The sequence below is a fragment of the Dermochelys coriacea genome, chromosome 2, assembly GCF_009764565.3.
Source record: "Dermochelys coriacea isolate rDerCor1 chromosome 2, rDerCor1.pri.v4, whole genome shotgun sequence".
In the NCBI taxonomy this organism is placed as follows: Eukaryota; Metazoa; Chordata; order Testudines; family Dermochelyidae; genus Dermochelys; species Dermochelys coriacea.
The window spans coordinates 182,462,316-182,481,143 of NC_050069.1; the positions used below are offsets into that span (position 1 = coordinate 182,462,316).

Here is an 18,828-nt window from a genome sequence, read left to right on the forward strand (position 1 = left end):
GACTACATAAGTTACTATTTACACACTTGACTAAAGACTTGCAGAAGAAAGGAAAGGAAACTCCAACAACCATCATGGGCTACAGGAGGGAACAGCACGATCATTCAGATCTGCACAGGATGTGCCAGGCAGCAGCAGGCACTCATGTTGTCCTGGCAGGTCCTGCTAAGGGAAAATCTCTCCGATAACTGTGCACACAAAGCACACAAACGCCTACAATGGAATGGACATGTGCAATTATTCAAAGAGGATGTTACTTTCCTGTCTAATAAAGTATTTCTCACCCAATGATCAGTCCCTACTTGTCCAGTCCAGAGAGCTGGTATTCACTTTTTATAAGACATTGGGAGAATATTTCCATCATAATGGATAACATATTGTGTTCATTCTTCTCTTATACAATCCCAGACTTTTTGTTTCTTTTTATAGTCAGGGTGTCATTAACTTCAGTTCAGTCCTGAGGATCCCCTGTTCAAAGTCTTTTTGTCTTTGTAAATGTTTAGCCCTTCATCTCCTCCAGACCATAAATATGGGGCTAGACTGGGTCAAATGATGTTTATTTTTCACATTCTTGATGGAGTTAGCGGAGACCTGTGTTATCTAGGTGACATGCATCTTCTCCAACATTTAGGAACATAATATTCTACATATCTCTTACAATATTTCCTGCATAAACATCTCGCAATAACCATGACAATCAACTAAGTCTTAGCTTTGGTCAGAAACCATACATGATCTTCCCACTTTGATGAAGTATCAAGAAGCTGGTCAGACACAGGTATAATATGCCTGTTTGAGCATGCCCTTATCACAGTGAGCATAATATGAGAGATGGGGTGAAGAAGAGTTGGAGAATTGAGGGAAATAGAACATAACTGGTAAAGAGAAACATAATTAAGGGCACAAACTACAGAGAAGGGTGCAAAACTACAATTTTTACCTGGGGAGACACTCACTCCACAGAACCCTAGCCCGCTAACAAACTTGCTTACTTTACTCGCTCCTCAAAACTTGTTAGCTATACCTGTGGCATATGAGTTACTTAAACTGAAGTTCGTTGACAAGAGACTTCTTCATTAACTCAAAGCCTAGATCTACTGCAGGTAAGCCTGCAATCCACAAACAAATGGGTGACTTCTAAGGAATGAAAATACCTTTATTCCACTTAAGGGATATAATTTTCTTTGCATACTACACCCAGAGGATAATCCCAAATGAGGTAATTTAAACACTACTAGCCAAGAGAACCTAAGAGTGGGTTACCTGACTGTTAAATTCTCCCAGAGAAAAGATAAAGGTGCTCTGATGTCAAGAAAAAAGAGATCAGATCTCAAAGAGAATGGAACTCTACCTTTCTAACTACATTTTCCATTTTCAAACTGTACTACCAAAATGATTTAGAAAATTAATATATTTCTGTATAATCCATATTATTTTCATGATTCCTCTACTGTGTTCTAGCTTTGTTAGTACAGTAAATTAACTTCTCTACAGGGGAGATAAAAATCAATGATTTAAAAAAAATGTTTTTTTTTTAAATTTAAAATCAGATTTTTTTTTGATAATGTGCTTTTTGAGGGAAAAAACCTACCCAAAGATGGTTTTAATTAAGATACATTATAGCTCAAAGATATCTCATCATGGAATAGGGATTATAAATTTTAATTCTATAGTATGAGACAATATATCCATGTAATGTTTAAGAAAAGTTTTGTAAATGAGTTCCAATAGCTTATGGATTAGGGACCTAATCTTATGGGGTTCAGTGGCTTCTGTATAGATTATTTAGGTTAATCTTTCTATCTATCCAATAAGAAAAGGAGTACTTGTGGCACCTTAGAGACTAACAAATTTATTTGAGCATAAGCTTCCGAAAGCTTATGCTCAAATAAATTTGTTAGTCTGTAAGGTGCCACAAGTACTCCTTTTCTTTTTGCGAATATAGACTAACACGGCTGCTACTCTGAAACCTATCTATCCAATGGGACTCAGTGCTGAGTCTGGAAGATACCATCAGAGATGCTTAGTTTTGCAGTTCTCAAACTGTGAATTTGTGTCTCCAGAGATAACATGCTTGTTAACAGCAAAAATGTTTTAAATAAATAAATAAATAATATATAGAGGTGAGAAATAACAGACCTCAACGCTATTGTTCCTATGCAAATTTATATACACACAGAGTCAATCCCTTACCTCTCTCTAAAAGTACAAAGTTTCAAAAAGTTCAATGAATAGAAGATTGTTGGGGGCGAAATAGATCTGGACAAGGAGAAGAAGTCTGGAGATAAATGTGAGAAGGGAGGGACAGGCAGTAGAAACCAAAGTGAAACTGTTTGAGCAGCATATTCCAGAAGTCTTGACGTCTTTCTGAGTGTAGCCTTCATTGATCTGAGATCTACCATATCATTCTCTCACTAGAAGGGAAAACCTATAATGGCAGCGGGCCGTAAAAGAGACCCAGTTTGGGAATATTTTAATGAAGTTCCTCTACCTGTGGGTAAGACAGGCATGCGTACAAAATGCAAACACTGCAACAAAGAAATGCAAGGCCTGGTTGCCCAAATGAAATAACATCATGAGAAGTTTCAGAGTAGCAGCCGTGTTAATCTGTATCTGCAAAAAGAAAAGGAGTACTCGTGGCACCTTAGAGACTAACAAATTTATTTGAGCATACGCTTTCCTGTCTAAGGTGCCACAAGTACTCCTTTTCTTTTTGCATCATGAGAAGTGTTCCTTCTCAGGAGGAAGCTGCGCTGAAGATGATGAAAGGAACATGTCTGAACATGCAGGATCTTCAAGTACTGGTAACAGCCAACAAGAATGGACTTTTATGTAGAAATCCATGATTTAATCGAGTCTTCCTGACTAGTGATTTAAATCAATTTGATTTAAATCAAATCCACCCTGATGCTCCAGCTACAATCCTTTTTGACTGCATTATGTTTCAAGAGAGTTTGTTCTTGGCACACCTTGTGAAGATCTGCACACCAGAGATCTGCTAGTCCTTAATAGGTGAGACAAACTGGGATAGTTTGAAGAGCAGTTCCAATGTTGTTTTAAGGTCACTGCATGCCAAAGAATTTTGGAAGTGAGAGAAGCTGACTGTACCAGTAGAGTCAGGCATAGTGCAGAGAAGCACTGGGCAACTTCTTCTCACAGCTGTATAAAGCACTCCTAACCTGACTCAAACTTATATGTCTAGAGATGAATGAGTAACAAAAGTATGTGACAGGTAAAATATAAACATACACATTTTCAGATCACACACTGATATGTGTGAGTGGATTTTAAACATTTAATCCAAAAAAGCGAAGGCATGGGAACATTTCAGTATAGTACAGTCTGAATCAAAATCTATTTACTATAGTTAGCAAATGCTAGAACAAAAATTAGTTGTTTTATCTCTATAAGCATAGAAACACTACCATATGTATCAGCTGAATGTACAAGACAGAATAGGTTTTGGTTTTTTACAATGTACTGAAGATTATATCCCTCTTCCGTGGGAAACCTCAAGATTCTCTCTTGGCAAAGTTATATGATTTAAAGGATGCTGGAAACAAAAATGAGTGAGAGTTTCCATTGTAATACTTTAAGTAAGTGAGCCACTTGAGCAGTGTCCAAAGAAATGTAAAATGTTATATTACGAGCTGTTTGAAAGTAAACATGGCACAAAAGGTTTTCTAATCTTCTTATGCTATTGACCCTGATCACAGTCACCATACTTTGTAAATGAGTTATTAGTACTTCACAGTCACCATACTCTGTAAATGAGTTATTAGTACTCTATATGCCAACTTCAAATTTAAGATACTGGTACAATGCTCAACGTTCTCCAGGGTCTCTTTATTGATCTGAATTATGGGAGCAGGATCCTGATGATTCGGAGCCTGCTGCTGGAGTGCTTAAGTTTTCTTGGTGTAAAGTGTGAGGCTGAGTTGGTTGTAGGCCTCAGAGAAAGTGTTGACTATTTTTTGAAGATCGTCAAAAAGATCACACAGGGCACAGTCATCGCACGTTGGAGTTTAAGGACTGATTTAGTGATAGTCTAGCTGTCACAGAAAGCTTACAGTGACAAAGAAATTCAACACTGCCTTCAATGCGCCAGTGCAGTTTTTGGATGCTTGACAAAAGAGATCTTCGAAGATCGTGACATCAAGAATCAAACCAAGCTTCTTGTGTACCAGGCCACTGTTATTCCTGCTGTCTTGTATGGTGCGTAACCTGGGTCACATACAATAGAAAAGCGAGGGGTGACTTTCGGGACCCTTGGCCAGTGGAGTTAACAATTGTGACCAGAACAGTCCCTGTTGCAGAGAACAGGCCATTGCAGAACAGCTGCTGGTGGAGTTTTAGGGTTGACACAGGTCAGACAATGTCTACACTCGCACTGCATCAACCTCAGTGGGTTAACCAGGGCTCCACAATGTTCAGGGAGGTGGTTTTACTGCATCGTAACAGGGTGATTATGTCAGTTGCAGACAAATCTCAGTGCAGATACATGCATATATCCGTCAAAAAAAGTCAACTTATGTCAACCTAACTTTGTAGTGTAGGCCAGGCCTTAAATTCCTAAGTACCTAAGTCACTTAGGAGTTTTTACAAAAGTTATCCTTTGTTTTATTCAATAAGATGATAAAAATGGATGAGCAACATTGAGAAATAACAGATGAAAACCTGCTTAGATTGAAGTCATTAGGAGTTTTGCCATTGCCTGCAATGTACCAGGATTTCATCCATCATGTATATATCAGCCTCCTTATGCAAAATCCTTATATTATACAGTGTCACTGGCAAGTCTAATAATGTATATTTTAATATAGTTTTTCGAACAAAATTTTAAATCCAGTTTTTCTTTAACTAGATATAGTAGACAATTTTAAATATGATTTATTACATTAATCTTTAGCATATTCCAATACACTTTAAGAATTGCTAGAATGGGATATGAATCAAAGAGATGACAACCTATCCCTGCAAAAAAATATACTGTAGTCTAAAGTAAATTTGCCAGAAGCATTTAATGTGTAAACTGAATGAACTGATTAAAAAAATCTGACTGATAACAGTACATATCAGTACATGACAGTAGCACTGATATTAATTAAGAAGGGAAATCTAATGGATACAATAAAAAGAGTTTTGTTAGAAGAAAATAGCCAATCAGGTCTTAGCTAGAATGTACATGATGCAGCAGAAGTAGACTGTATTTCTGCATGCCCACAGCAGAGAGCAAACCACAAAGGGACTGATACATCAGATCCCATTCTACAAATATTAACCATTTACCGAGGGTGGGGGTTGTTTTAAAGTATTCTTTTTTAAAGAAGAAGTGATAAACTGAAGATGCGGGGGGGCTGAGTTATAAAAGTAAAAAAATGTTTGGCATTCATTTTTTTCCAGAAAACATATGGAAAAGATTTTAAAGGGGAATTAGGTTTCATACTGGGGAGTAGGTATCTTGGGAGATAAGTAATCTCTATTTGGGTCAGATGCCTGACTTTAAGAATAGATTAGCACTCTTAGATGCTTCTCAGAACCCATGTAGAACACAACATAAAAATAAAAATGCACATTGATTCAGCAATAACACTTCAGCTAGAAAAAGAGGTCCTCAAATTATGGTCTGTGGAGTACTTGTTAGTAGTCCATAGAGAGTTGGTTGGTCCATGGTGGAGGCCTCTCTGCCTTATTTGAAACTGCTAAACAGCATTAATATAAAAATAAAACAACATTAAATAGCTTTCTAATATTAGTTTTCCAGGTAAACAACTGCAAGAGTTCCTGCAGAGATGTTCTACAATCATAAATGGGAGCAGGCAGTCTGCGCAATTGTGAATGAGAGGGATGGTGATCCATGAAGCAACCTACATTTAAATAGGTCTACACTACAGAAAGTTTGAGAACATCTTAGTTATATGTTAGCCTTTCATCTAAAGATACAGATGGAAGAACCATTCATCTATGATTAAAGAAATTAAAGAAAGCCATTATCAAGTTATATTTTAAGATACCTGTCATAACTCTGGAAAGATGCATAAAGCTGAATTACTATGCATCTATAATATATACTGTTAAATTTTCAGTCTTGAGGAGTCCACAATCTGTTCATCAAATACCCTAGAAAAAGACTATCTTCAACTGGATAAACCTCACACCTGACACAAGTGCAATTCCATAGACTTTAATGAAGTTACATTCACACTAGCTGACTTTCAGTTTCAGTAAATAATTTATAAAGTGCTCCAGCCATGTCAAATTGAATATTAAAAGCAAGTTACTACACAACACAAAGGAGAAAAATACTTGATGGAATAAAACAAAAAAACAAAACAAAACAAAAAAGGGAGGAAAAGGATGGTCCTAGTCAAAAACAAAAATAATCCCCTCACCTTTAATAGCATATAGTTTAAAGATTATTTTTTATGGGGAGAGTTGAATCAAAGTAAATGTATTTTGGAAGATTTCTACACATAAGGGACTACAGCAAAGGCAGGATCACCGACCAAAAATAAGTCATGGTGGTGGGTGGTATGAGACTGTAAATACAGCTCCTATCAGAACGAGGCCCAAAGAAGTCTTCACTACAGGCACAGCAGACACTGCTTAGGACTTTAAAAACCAACACTGCAAAATACATTAGTATTATAAGGAACCTGAAAAGCTACAAAATTTATTCACTGTAAGTAACCTGGATTTATACTGTAAATTCTCCCACCCACTAAACTTAGTGCATAACAACCTGGGTGGCCTACACCACCTTTCAACAGAACTTCTCTGGCCCTGACCCACAGTAAGGATTGGCACAGTTCCCCAAACCCCTCAGCTTCCTTCTACCCCAGCTGTTTAGGCTTTGCCAAAGCCAACAAAGTGCAAGATGCAGCCTGATGTGACTCGCAGTTCTCTATGAGCACAATGGAGAATGGCTTCTGAGCACTTTTTGCCCTCAGTGCTTGACATACTAAGTCTTTCAAACAAAACATTTTCCCCCAACTTCATTCTTTCTATTTTATTAATTATTCCGACATTAAGCCTCCATAACTATTTAATTGAGCTCTTCAAGGTAGTCTGTTTTGAAAGCTTTTGTATTTATTTATTCCAGTACGACTTCTTTAAGGGAACTACATGCTGACGTGGCTGAAGAATAGAATATTTTGGAACTTAATATACACATTTCACATATACACACACCACATATGTTGAAGTGATATTCAATAAATAAATTGCACAACTATATAATAAATTGCATTTTATGCACTTTTGCCTATCTCACCTGTGCTCTGCCCACTAATTCATCTCTGTTCTAAATCTCTAAGCAGTGTCAAAGAACCAACATGCGAGAAGAATAAAACAACCTGTGTGACAGAAAAAATTTCTATTTTTACCCGCCTCCCAAAATGTAGAACCCGTTCTCCAACTCTCTGCCCTCCCCCGCAAAATGAACCCTGAGCCAAGCCTCGGGACAGTCAATATTCCATCCTATATGGTGACCTTTAAAAAGCCAGATAAAAAAATGATTTTTCAGTTTCCCCATTGTCAACTGAGACATATAGTGATTGCTTCCAGGCATGATACAACCTAGGACCTTAAAGCATATTAAGCAATATTACTGTGTATGGAAAAAGTATTTTAGCTAATTTATATATTTACAATTTTCCTCCAAGGCCTCCATACAGGTGAATTCACGATAACTAATGAAGTCTAACTCTTCAAGCAGATGGCTATGAAAGTATCAGTACTTTATTTTAAGTTACCTGTAACATTTATAAAACAGTTACTCTTTAAAATATACAGTATGTGCAGTACAGAATGCATAATTTTATGATATTTTCAGAGCAGATATTATTAGCACTTGTTTAGAATTACCTCTCTACATCATTCATGAGCAACGAGGATATCCCATATTCATGCAGATTGAGACTTTTACCACACCAAATTACATTATTTCCATAATTATTATTTGATATTCATATTACAGTAACAACCAAAGTCCTCAATCCTAATCAAGGCTCTTTTGTGCAACTTGATCAAACACTTTCAAGGACATGTTCCCTGTCTCAAAGAGATATTTATATCTATACAGACATCTATAGATTTGTGTATGCATATATGTTTGACATTCCACAGAGCATGGAATGACTTTGAATGAATGCCAGATATTGCAAAACAAAATGATAGGATATCCGCAAAGATTATTAATGAATTATTATTATTATATTAAGGTAGGGCCCAAACTTAGCTATATACTTTTTGATCACAGTGGTTGCCATGGATCACAGTGGTTGCTACAAACTACAAAAATAAAGACAAATGAACAGGGAGTCCGCGGTGGGCAGGGGTGGAGAGGGAGAAGGAGATTACAACATGCTAACAAAGTATTCAAGCTGATGATAGGCATGCATCTTAACAATTACATGACTGTTGGTTTTTCTTCAAAGTATATGCACACTAAATTCCGCTCCCCAACATCCTCCCTTCACCCATTGAACCACCTCACCAACCCTCTACCTGAGAGCCCCAGATTCAAATACAGCGTCCTTACATCCCTCACTCCTAATATATGAGCCCCTCCATCCTGATAGGCCACAATATGCCCCTATACCTTACCGAAAATAAGTGAGCGGCATTTATTCAACATCATGCCACAAAATTCTTAAATTATGCATATTAAAGATCGTAGTCAATGTATAAACTCCCCTCATCTTCCATAGGCTTTAGATCATATCCTAGAAGTTTCTAGAAGTAGCTTGGATGCTTAGAATTAGAAAGTTCCATACTTAACTGATTCATCTACTCCACAAGTTCCACCTTAACCAGAAAACTGTCCTTCTATTAGCATTCTCCCAACATTATTTCATCCCAATCAGGCATCAATCTTTGAATTTGATCATTAAAACTTGCCTAATATTTTGAGTTTCTGATTAATTTGAACTCAGAAACATTAGGTTAGCCCGATCCTGTGTCTAAATTAAGACTTTCCCTAGCACTTGCATCAATAGAGCTGACTAACTTTTCACTGTTACTCTGACAGGTATAACTGTTAAGGGTCAAATGAAAACTCATTCAGCAAGAGTTGCAGCAGTGATAGTAACAGGCTTTCATTCATTCTGTTACTAAGATTCCAATAATATAACAGGATCAGTTATGGAAGACACAGCCTCATGAGGGCTCCAGCACTGAATAATGTCTCAGTGATGCTTGTTATGAAATTGGTGTTAATAGCCCGACACTGGGAGTCTCAGAAGCTAAGTTTCAGAGTAGCAGCCGTGTTAGTCTGTATTTGCAAAAAGAAAAGGAGTACTTCTGGCACCTTAGCGACTAACAAATTTATTAGAGCATAAGCTTTCAAGTGAGCTGTAGCTCACGAAAGTTTATGCTCTAATAAATTTGTTACTCTCTAAGGTGCCACAAGTACTCCTTTTCTTTTTTCAGAAGCTAAGGGATCACTGACCCCATGGAAGAAAATGGGTGTGCTAAATGCTCAGCTGACGCACTTAGTGTAGTAAAAATTGCTGCACACAAAAGAAGGGGCTTGGTGGCTGGAGCAACCTGACAAGATCCTACGACCCCCAGGGGACACTGGAGCTAATTTTTTAACATTTTAAACCCAGGACCTGGAAAAATATTCTGTGGGAGCTCACAGGAGAGTCTGACTTTTCCTGCAAGTCTGTTTGGGTCTCTGGAGAAGGAGAAAGGCAGAAAACTGCTTCTTCTGACAGGGCAAAGATCCTATCCCAAAGGCTTCTGCAAACAAAAGTTGCCTGGATACTGTTTTGTTCCCATCACTGTCAAGGGAAACAGGACACACAAACAGATAGATATATATTTTATACATACATACACACGTACGTGCATGTACAAACACACTATACATAAATGAATTACACTAAGAAAATACCTTGACTCCTTGCCACTGATTTCTCATCCAAACGGAAACCACCCTGCAACACCCTGAATTTCATCCTCCACTTGCCCAAAGGAAGTAACACTCCTTTAAAACAGTCCAAATTTGTGTTATCTTGATTGCATTCATATAGGGCTGTTGGCCTATTTTTCCAGCCCAAGAAGGACTAATGGCAGGCCTAAAGGTTTGATCATGCCCTTTTTTCAAGGTACAATTTATTCTTCAAACACAATAAAACAGTTCAATATAAGTTCCATATGTACACCTGGCCTTTTCCCCGACCTAGGTCTCAGTTCCTGAGGTAACTGAACCTCTGACCCATTTACAGCCTCCTGAGGGCACCCCAATTAGGTATTAGACCTCTAGCCATCACCTTTCTCTGTCCCCCAACTCTCTTCCCCGAGATTTAGGCTATTCTGCAATTCACTGTGATAATGTCAGCAGGCCGGTCTTTAGTTCAGCACCTGCCATCCTGTCCTCCCACGGGAAATGACAGGGTTAACTAGTAAACAGCCAGTATTCATAAAGCAAACTATTGCGTATTCAGAACAAAAGCATTACAGTGAAAACAGATCATAATGCAACAAATAAGCTTAATGCATCATTACCAAGTATTATCATCTTCCACATGAGAACCTGGTAGCTTTCAAAGTACCTTAAATATGGTAGCTAGTGATCAAATTTAGACCAACTTTAGCTAGAAATAGTTTTATTCTCTAATCCACTTTTTATTCGTTAGAAGAAAAACATAATGGATCATATTATATTTAATACCACAGAAAAAGAAAACATATTGTTTTAAAAACACATAGCATCAAAATTTCAGAAGAATATTTATTCAGTGGTTATCCTGGAATTTCTGAGAGGGAAAGGAAAGGCATTTCTCCTGGCCTCTCTCATTTCAGTGTAAAATAAACTCCAAATTTAACCAAAGGTACATTCTTTTTACTTTGAATATATGCACACATTTTGAATGAAGAACATGTAATATCTTACCTGGCATGACCATCGTTTGCTGAATATTTGTGTCTGTACTTAAACATAAGCGACCACCTTTGGCCAATCTATCACAGAGCAAGGTGATGTGTTTCTTCAGCCTGCTAGTATCTTTGGGTATATTCAACTGACTGGTGAGAGTCAGGGCCTGTTCTTTAGAGCTCTTGGACAGACATGTTCTCAGCAAGTGAGAGATGGCAGCATCCACACTTTCTTCCCAACCCTGGATGAAGGAAAACGAAACTAGATAAAATGAAATGTAAAATCCTCCTCCTGATTTTAAACATACTGACAAATAAATAAAACTCAAAATGATAAAGAAAAGTTTTAGACAATACTAATACACAAAATAGAGTTTTTGGTTTAATGAACTACCATGAAAACAGAATTTTCAAAGTTTGTGGAAATAAAAAAACAATTAGTAAAACTGATAAAAATGAAATTTATCTCAAATCCTAAAACTAAATGGGGTCAGAAAGAGAAATAGTTCAAATCAGAGACAATATCATCTGCACAGGAAAATTATGAGAAGGATGGTCAAACTGAATACTCATTAAATTATAAAAATCAGAATTTACTGTAAGCAAAACTTAGAAACAGATCTAGAAGAAATTATATGGAAACACAAATGTTACAATATTTACCAAAAAAATTGGAGAGGGCAGAGCTGTGTTCACCCTATTATTTTGCTTTTGGAATTACCAGCTAACATTCCACAAATTTAGGAGGAAACGGTTATGTAATTTATATTTGTAAATAGCAGGAACAACATGGTGAGCGGGAAAGTATATTCATAGCTATCCCATTGGTCCTCCCCTCGAAGAAAAATTCATTTAATTCTTTAGTGTTGAAGTTTATAAAGCACATTGCCTAAATCACTTTGGAGCAAATTCTGCCCTGACTTGTACCCAAATAATCCTATGTATTCAATGGATTACATGAGTAAAACTAAGGGCTGAATTTGTTTCGAAACCACACCAGGGTTTTCTGAACCTGATTTCTTTTACATGAACAGCGAAAAAAATGATGATTTCTTTGAGTAAAAATATTACGAGGTGAGAATGTGCAACCACTAATATAGCTTCTTAGAAATTAAATAAAATATTAGAGCTTTCATCTCATCATGAAAATCTATCCTATAAAAACTCTTCCATCTCTGACCCACATATTGGGCACTGAAATCTAATCACCGTTGGGATAGAAAAAGCACTAAAGCCAGCCCCTCCAGAGATGCTACAAAACATGGCAAATTATAGAACAAAATGTTATACATTTTGAGGATTCACTAGAAGACAAATTTCAGAGTAGCAGCCGTGTTAGTCTGTATTCGCAAAAAGAAAAGGAGTACTTGTGGCACCTTAGAGACTAACAAATTTAAGAAAAGGAGTACTTGTGGCACCAGTCTCTAAGGTGCCACAAGTACTAGAAGACAAAGATTCCATAGTTGTATTCTAGTCAAGTGTGCATTTTTCTCTACATCACCAAAGTTTCTAAATTTTAGACTGGTTCAATGAAAATCTTGGGAAGGTCCTAAGCATATCACCTGCCTCTTCTGAAACCTAAGTCCTGTTTTCAAAAGTCTTTTCAGTGTTCTGATCCTCAGTGCCACAAAGACTATACAGCTTTAAAAATCTGGGATTAAATTATTTTTGAAAATGAGATGTCTGCACTTTTGAAAATTTTACCCAGCTAATTTAGTGGTTGAAAAAAAGGAAAAAAGAGGTATCTGCCCTATTTGTGGATGAAGTTTATTTTAGAATGCCTGCCACAATGCATTGTATTATTCAGTTCAAAGTACACAATTATTCTTCTTTGACCAGAGAAATTATTTGAAATTTTGAAAGTTAATTGCACCCAAAGTTTTCTTGGTCTGGAACATATACCTTACCCATAACAATATATCATTAAAACCTTCGGACATACATTGGTATGTGAGAATCTTACTATTGCATACTCTTTCAGTTCATAGTTTGAGCCACCCTCATTTATCTATCAGAATTACACTTGCCACTCTCAGATTTGTCAGAACCTTTCATAAGGGCATAAGCAACTGGTGACATGGGCCTTAAGAGGCAATATTCATACCATTCTCTCCAATGTGAAGGAGATAGATGCCAGGTGACATTTAGGTGAGGTTCATGCCTCAGACATTTGGGCACCACACAAAGCACAGGATACATTTTTTTTTAAAAAATAACCCTATATTTATTTAGTTATTTCAAGAAAGATAAGCAATAATAAAATGGATTTCCCATCCTCAGGTATGCTCCAGTCTTGCAGTTTCCTCTTTCCTTTGAGCCAGAAACTCCTAAGGCCCATTTACAGAGCCACATCCTACATTTCTAATTTGTAAACCCAGTATTATTTTCTTTATCGGAAGGAGCTATCAACTACAGCACTGATACTAGATGCCTCAGTTCAGCAAAATACTTGAGCACTGCACCTGCATAACTTCATTCACTTTGAGCTTCAGAGTTAACTGGGACTTAAGTATGTTCTTAAGTGCTTTACTGAACAGCAATGGATACATTAATAGTAGACCTGGTCATTAGACCTCTCTCAGATGAAGAAAGCATTCCATAAGTACAATAAAGTGGTGTGCATGAAGCGTGTTAGCTCTCCGGACACTGTGGCATATGGAAAGAGTGCAGAAAATATTTTGATCCCCAGTTCAGACTCCGTGGCAGTGAAGCACAGGAGATTCACAGGGTGTCCAAAGCTAAAACCAGGGAAATTGCATTTTTATTTTTTGTGCTGTGAAGCTAGAAACTTTGGCTAGTTTAATTTTTTTTTAAATAAAAATGCAACACAACCATTGACGAGTCTTAAAGGACAATCATTTGTATTCATAATTATAGCCAGATCAGGTCCAAAAATCATACTTTATTACAGTAAATATCGTTTAAAACATTAATTGTGGTTATTTTGCTATATTTTAACATAGATAATAATCAAGGTGACTCAATTTTGGCCAACTGTTACAGTTTTCCCCTCACAGAAAATAATAGCAAGGATTTCCTGTTTGAATGAAAACTGTTTGCTCTCCACTGCATTTTGTAGTGTTTTTAATATAGCATGAAAACTATTTGACAAGTCAATGGAATTAAGCATTGTATAATTCAATACTAAATTGATTAAAAGGCTTCCTTGAATCTCCTTTCTAACTAGATAAAACTGGAACATAAAGCAACGGAAAGTAAACATGTAAATGCCAAGTGAAGAAAAGTCATTATTTAGCTTGCAGATTATAGCAGTGATGTTTTAAGAGCCAAAAATTAGAAATGAAGACAAATGAGCTAATGATTTGCTCTGGAAGAAAACACCACATTATTCTGCATTCCCCTACTCCTGTGATAGTGTAACACTGAAAGAAGAATACAAACAGAAGATTGTTTTGTTTGTTGCTGTCTCCTGAAAGTCTGCTGAGACAAAATGCACAGACCAGATATCATGTCTTTGGGAAGGATCTAAACTCTTCAAGCACAAATGTTTGCCCACCAGATTATCAGTATCAAAGGCTTATTCACAATCAAGTCTATAATATGGACAAATTATTCAGTTCACTGTATAACAATGTATTTTTAATAGATATCCCTATCACTCAAGAACATCATCAACACTTTGTTTAAAAGTTTGGCTGTTATATATGTATATGTGGAATCTCTTCCCCCTACCTCAAGCTGAATTTTTTTAGAGAATGCAAATAAAGAGCAAATCTCAATATAAACCATATACTTGTTAATAATGTAAACTGCAAAAATAATGCAGGAAACGGGAATAAAATACAGTAAGTGCTGAAATTAGAAAACAAGGTTAGAAATAACATACCTGGATTTGAAAAAGTTACTGGAGAATTTTATGAGCAACAAAGTTTGTAGTCATGTTAAGATAAGTATAATCAAACTTTATTTTTCATGACAAAAAGCTTTTATCTTAAGAGTCAAGTGGCCTGATGGTTATATTGTTTTTGGATTTTCCTCTTTGCAGTGGTAGAATGTGGGTTTTTCTCAAAACAAGTCCATACATATACAAAAGGCACACTTAAAAAGTTCTACAAGTTTGAAAGATTGTACTAGGTCTAACGGAATTCCCCATTTTAAAGATAAGGGATATCTCTGGAACTAGTAGAATATTTCATACCAACAGAATTCTTTAAGACTTTCCACTGTACATGTATCAGACTCCAGGTCTTGATGTGGATACAGCTGAATGACCCAAGTGTAGGTGCTTTCCAGTTCCACCAGGATAATCTCTGATAGTTTAAAGGGGGAAGGAACAAAGTATGTTCATGGACACAATTACAGATAGCATTCAACAGCAAAAAAGGGCAGCACTAGCAGAAAGCTACACTAGTTCTACTCTATGATCAGATCTAGATGTCAAACCAGATGGCCATTATCCATAATATCATTTAGCTATTAGAATTTCTACTTGAATTTGAATAATAGACTATTACTTAGTTTAAATTCTGACTCGGTTTCAACAGGTGTTGAAGTGGCATTATCAATTATATTAAAGTGAGGATGAACCTAGTCATGTAAGACAAACTAAAATCAAGAGAAAAAGAAGGAAAAACCCTGGCATAATAGTCCAAAACAGAGCAAGCAGGTTGCAGATAAATTTCTTTACTCAAATATAGCAGCAATAATATTTCATTTTCATTTATATCTGAGAGAAAAACTACACCTGAAGATTGGAACATTTTCTTTTCAGACAATCAGATCTGAAGTCTTAACATATTATCATCAATTACATGTATTGTGGTAGCACTTAGCCCAATCATGGATTAGTGCCTCACTCTGAAAACATATAACAAAGAGATGATCCCTTCCCCAAAGAGCTTGCACTTTAAGTATAAGACAAGAGGCAACAAGTGAATACTACAAGACGACAGGGAAGTATATAGTAATAATAAGACAATACAGGTTATCATGAAAAATCATTGGCAACAGCTTACCAACTACCTAACTACTGTCAAATTTTTTGTAAACATCATGGCAGAGGAGACTTAAGGAAGGACAGATTAAGAACCGGTGAACAAATGATCATTACAAAAGAGGCCTAGTCTGAACTGTAAGCAGTCAGAATTCCCCTAATGCCTTCCTTCCAGAATATACTCTGAATTGGTATAAGACATTGCTTAAATCACATGAGTACTCTGAATAGCTATTAAGTAAAGTAATCTTCAAGAATAACTATTTTCATACTATTTCAAGGAATCTGATTCCAACAGTAAAACCTAGAATTCTGGGTGGAGTGGGATTAAGGTCACGCTTTTTTTTCTTCCATCAGAAATATGCCTGTCAATTCTATACAACTGGGATGTAATCAGCAGTTAGTCTTAGATTAGAAAGGGAATGGAATCATGATCTGTCCAATGGGGAAAAAACTCCTTTTCTACCACAGTGTGAAGAACAATCTCCTGAAGCTGATAAATATGAATTCATACTGCTTAGTAAAATGTGTACGAATGCCTATGGCAGCACTACATCTCTTGTCTAGGGGAGCATACATAGCATATAAATGCATATGACTCACTTTTTCCCGGGGAGTGTTCTTTACTTTTTATCAGTATCTTTGCTCTGTTATTTTTCTCCTCTAAGAAGCAACTTGTGGTCCATTGTATTCTTTGATCTCAGTTGTAAGGACACAAGAAGCGAGAAAGATATTTATTGAAGGGCTCTAGTCCACTGACATGCATTTTGGGTGCTCTTTTTACATCCAGTTTGTGCCAGAGCCTCTCTTGAGAATAAGCAGAAAGATGAGCATCAATTTGGCTAGGAAGCAGAGTGGCATTCTTAAATCCACCTTATTCTCATACAAGATCAGTACTAGCCTTCTGTTGACTGTGCCCCTAACTCCTAACCAATTGTTGCTATGTTTTGCCAATCGAAAAAGTGGTCTTGTTGGGAAAACAATACCTTATGGGAATACCTTAGTGATCTTGACGGAAAAATCTTGTAAGCTCAGAAAGGGGTATTGTACAACTATATTTACATTAAAGAGCAAATCAGTTCACTAAGATCATCAGATAATTTCTGAAGTGAGCAAACTGTAGGTATTTTTTAGAACTCTAGTAATATGGAGGATGGCTAGACAGCATGTAGTACCATAAAGCCTTTATCATGAAGTTGATAGCTGCTATTTTATTAAATATCTGGTACACAGTCCTGCAGAAAGTCCCACTTCTAGAAACAAATGGATATTAGAGTTTGTAGGTTTTCTCTGGCTAGTGCTGTGGTCTGTGCACCGATATAATGAATGGTAACCAAATCAGAGAATATGCCTTCTATAAGATAGCAAATCTCTTTCTAAATGAAGACTGTATTAGTCACATTTCTAGAATAGGTTTATACTTCCATTCTCCTCTCCCTTTCAGTGATCTGTTCAAGAATGAATGGACTGAATGACAAATCCTAACCTGATGTATCAAGGTCCAGTCTAGATAGTAATTTTATGGGTCCTTGCACAGCTATCTGAATGTTCTTGGATAACTGTGGCTAAATTATTACATGGCCTGCCTTTCTGATAGCATGTTCTTCTCTATCCATGCAAACAGTCTAGAATGAGAACAATTAGTTCCAGTTGTAATCAATCTTTATAAAACATCCATGTCTACACCTGAATGGTACATGGAGGTAGGCCTTTTTTTTTTAAGGTTGATCCAGGCTATTAAGTTAGTTATGAATGTCAAAACTAATTACAGGTATCTGAGATAGTGCATGTATTTGCTCTGTTCTTATAGGTCTAGGACTGTTTTCATATTTCCTAATTTCTGCTGGAGCATGAAGAATATTTATTTAGTATTTCCTAAAGACCAGTTGGAGGAAATGCTTTTGTGGGCCATTTCTAGCAGATATCTAATAGTGATTAAGATGTATGAGTGGCTGATGTACATGTGAGTGTATGAGAGATGTGTGTATGAGAGGGTCTTTCAATACTGATAATTATAGGTATCTCCTTGCAGCGTTTTAGGTAAGTTCCTTGTATGCCTTTGGTAATAACTGCAATAGTACGAGTCCATCATGACAGACTACCCCATATCAGGAATATCTGTCTCCTGAGATTCATTGGCCAGTCACTGTATGGATCTAGGGTTAGAGGAAGCTTTATGGCTATATTTTGATTGACTTTTTGCTCTTAATGCCCTGATCTAGTACTGCCTCTCTAGTATCCTTGGTCCTTTTTTTGGATAACAGAGCTGTGATGGACAAAAGGAGCTGTTGTATTCATTGCATAATCTGTGTGCGTTGAACTTCTTTGTAGCTGGCTTGCAAACTATCTTGTTTTGCTTCCTTACACTGGAATCAGCTAATCTATCTTGCTCATCTATCTTTTTTTTTCTTCCAAAAAGCCTTATGCTGGTAAATTTCGCTGAAGTGTGGTGCTGCTTGGCTTCTGTAGTCACCGTCAAAGAGGTCTGCATGCATACACACTGGTAGCTTTGGATCTTGCTGCAGAACTCAATACATCCAGCAGTGTGCCTGCCACAAATCAGGCCACAAGTTCAGTGATGCTCGGTGAGATTTTCCTGACTTGGAGAGCACCTGTTGGACCATGATATATTTACTCTGGTGAAACAACCGGAGGAAATGGATACTTGAAAAGATACTCCTGAGGCCTCACGATGCATCTCAGGACAGCTTTTATTTTCATGGCAGTGGTGTCCTTAGGGAATTGCTTCCCTTCTATTATGATAATATTCTTTATTGGACCATCACTACAGCATCTACTTAAAGAAGCATGATGTATGAGTTTCTCTGTTTCTGGGACCTGTGAAACTTGGAACACTGCCGACTCAGACATCTGGATTTAATGGGTTGCTCCCATTTCCATTTCACGGCGTTTTCCACTGCCACAGGGAATTCCTATTTCTCCCTTCGAGTTCAGAGAAGCATTTTCCTGTCGGCAGTTTAATCCTCTGAAAG

General features: G+C 36.9%; 1 protein-coding gene across 17 annotated transcripts in view; it reads right to left on the minus strand.

Moving 5' to 3' along the window:
* BBS9 (Bardet-Biedl syndrome 9) overlaps window positions 1–18,828 on the minus strand; it is a 461,967-nt gene that overhangs the window by 190,001 nt on the left and 253,138 nt on the right. For all 17 annotated transcript variants that reach the window (XM_038389485.2, XM_038389486.2, XM_043508761.1 and 14 more), the window contains one exon: window positions 10,901–11,123. In XM_038389485.2, the coding sequence (XP_038245413.1) occupies window positions 10,901–11,123 (223 nt within the window). The remainder of the gene's footprint in view (window positions 1–10,900; window positions 11,124–18,828) is intronic.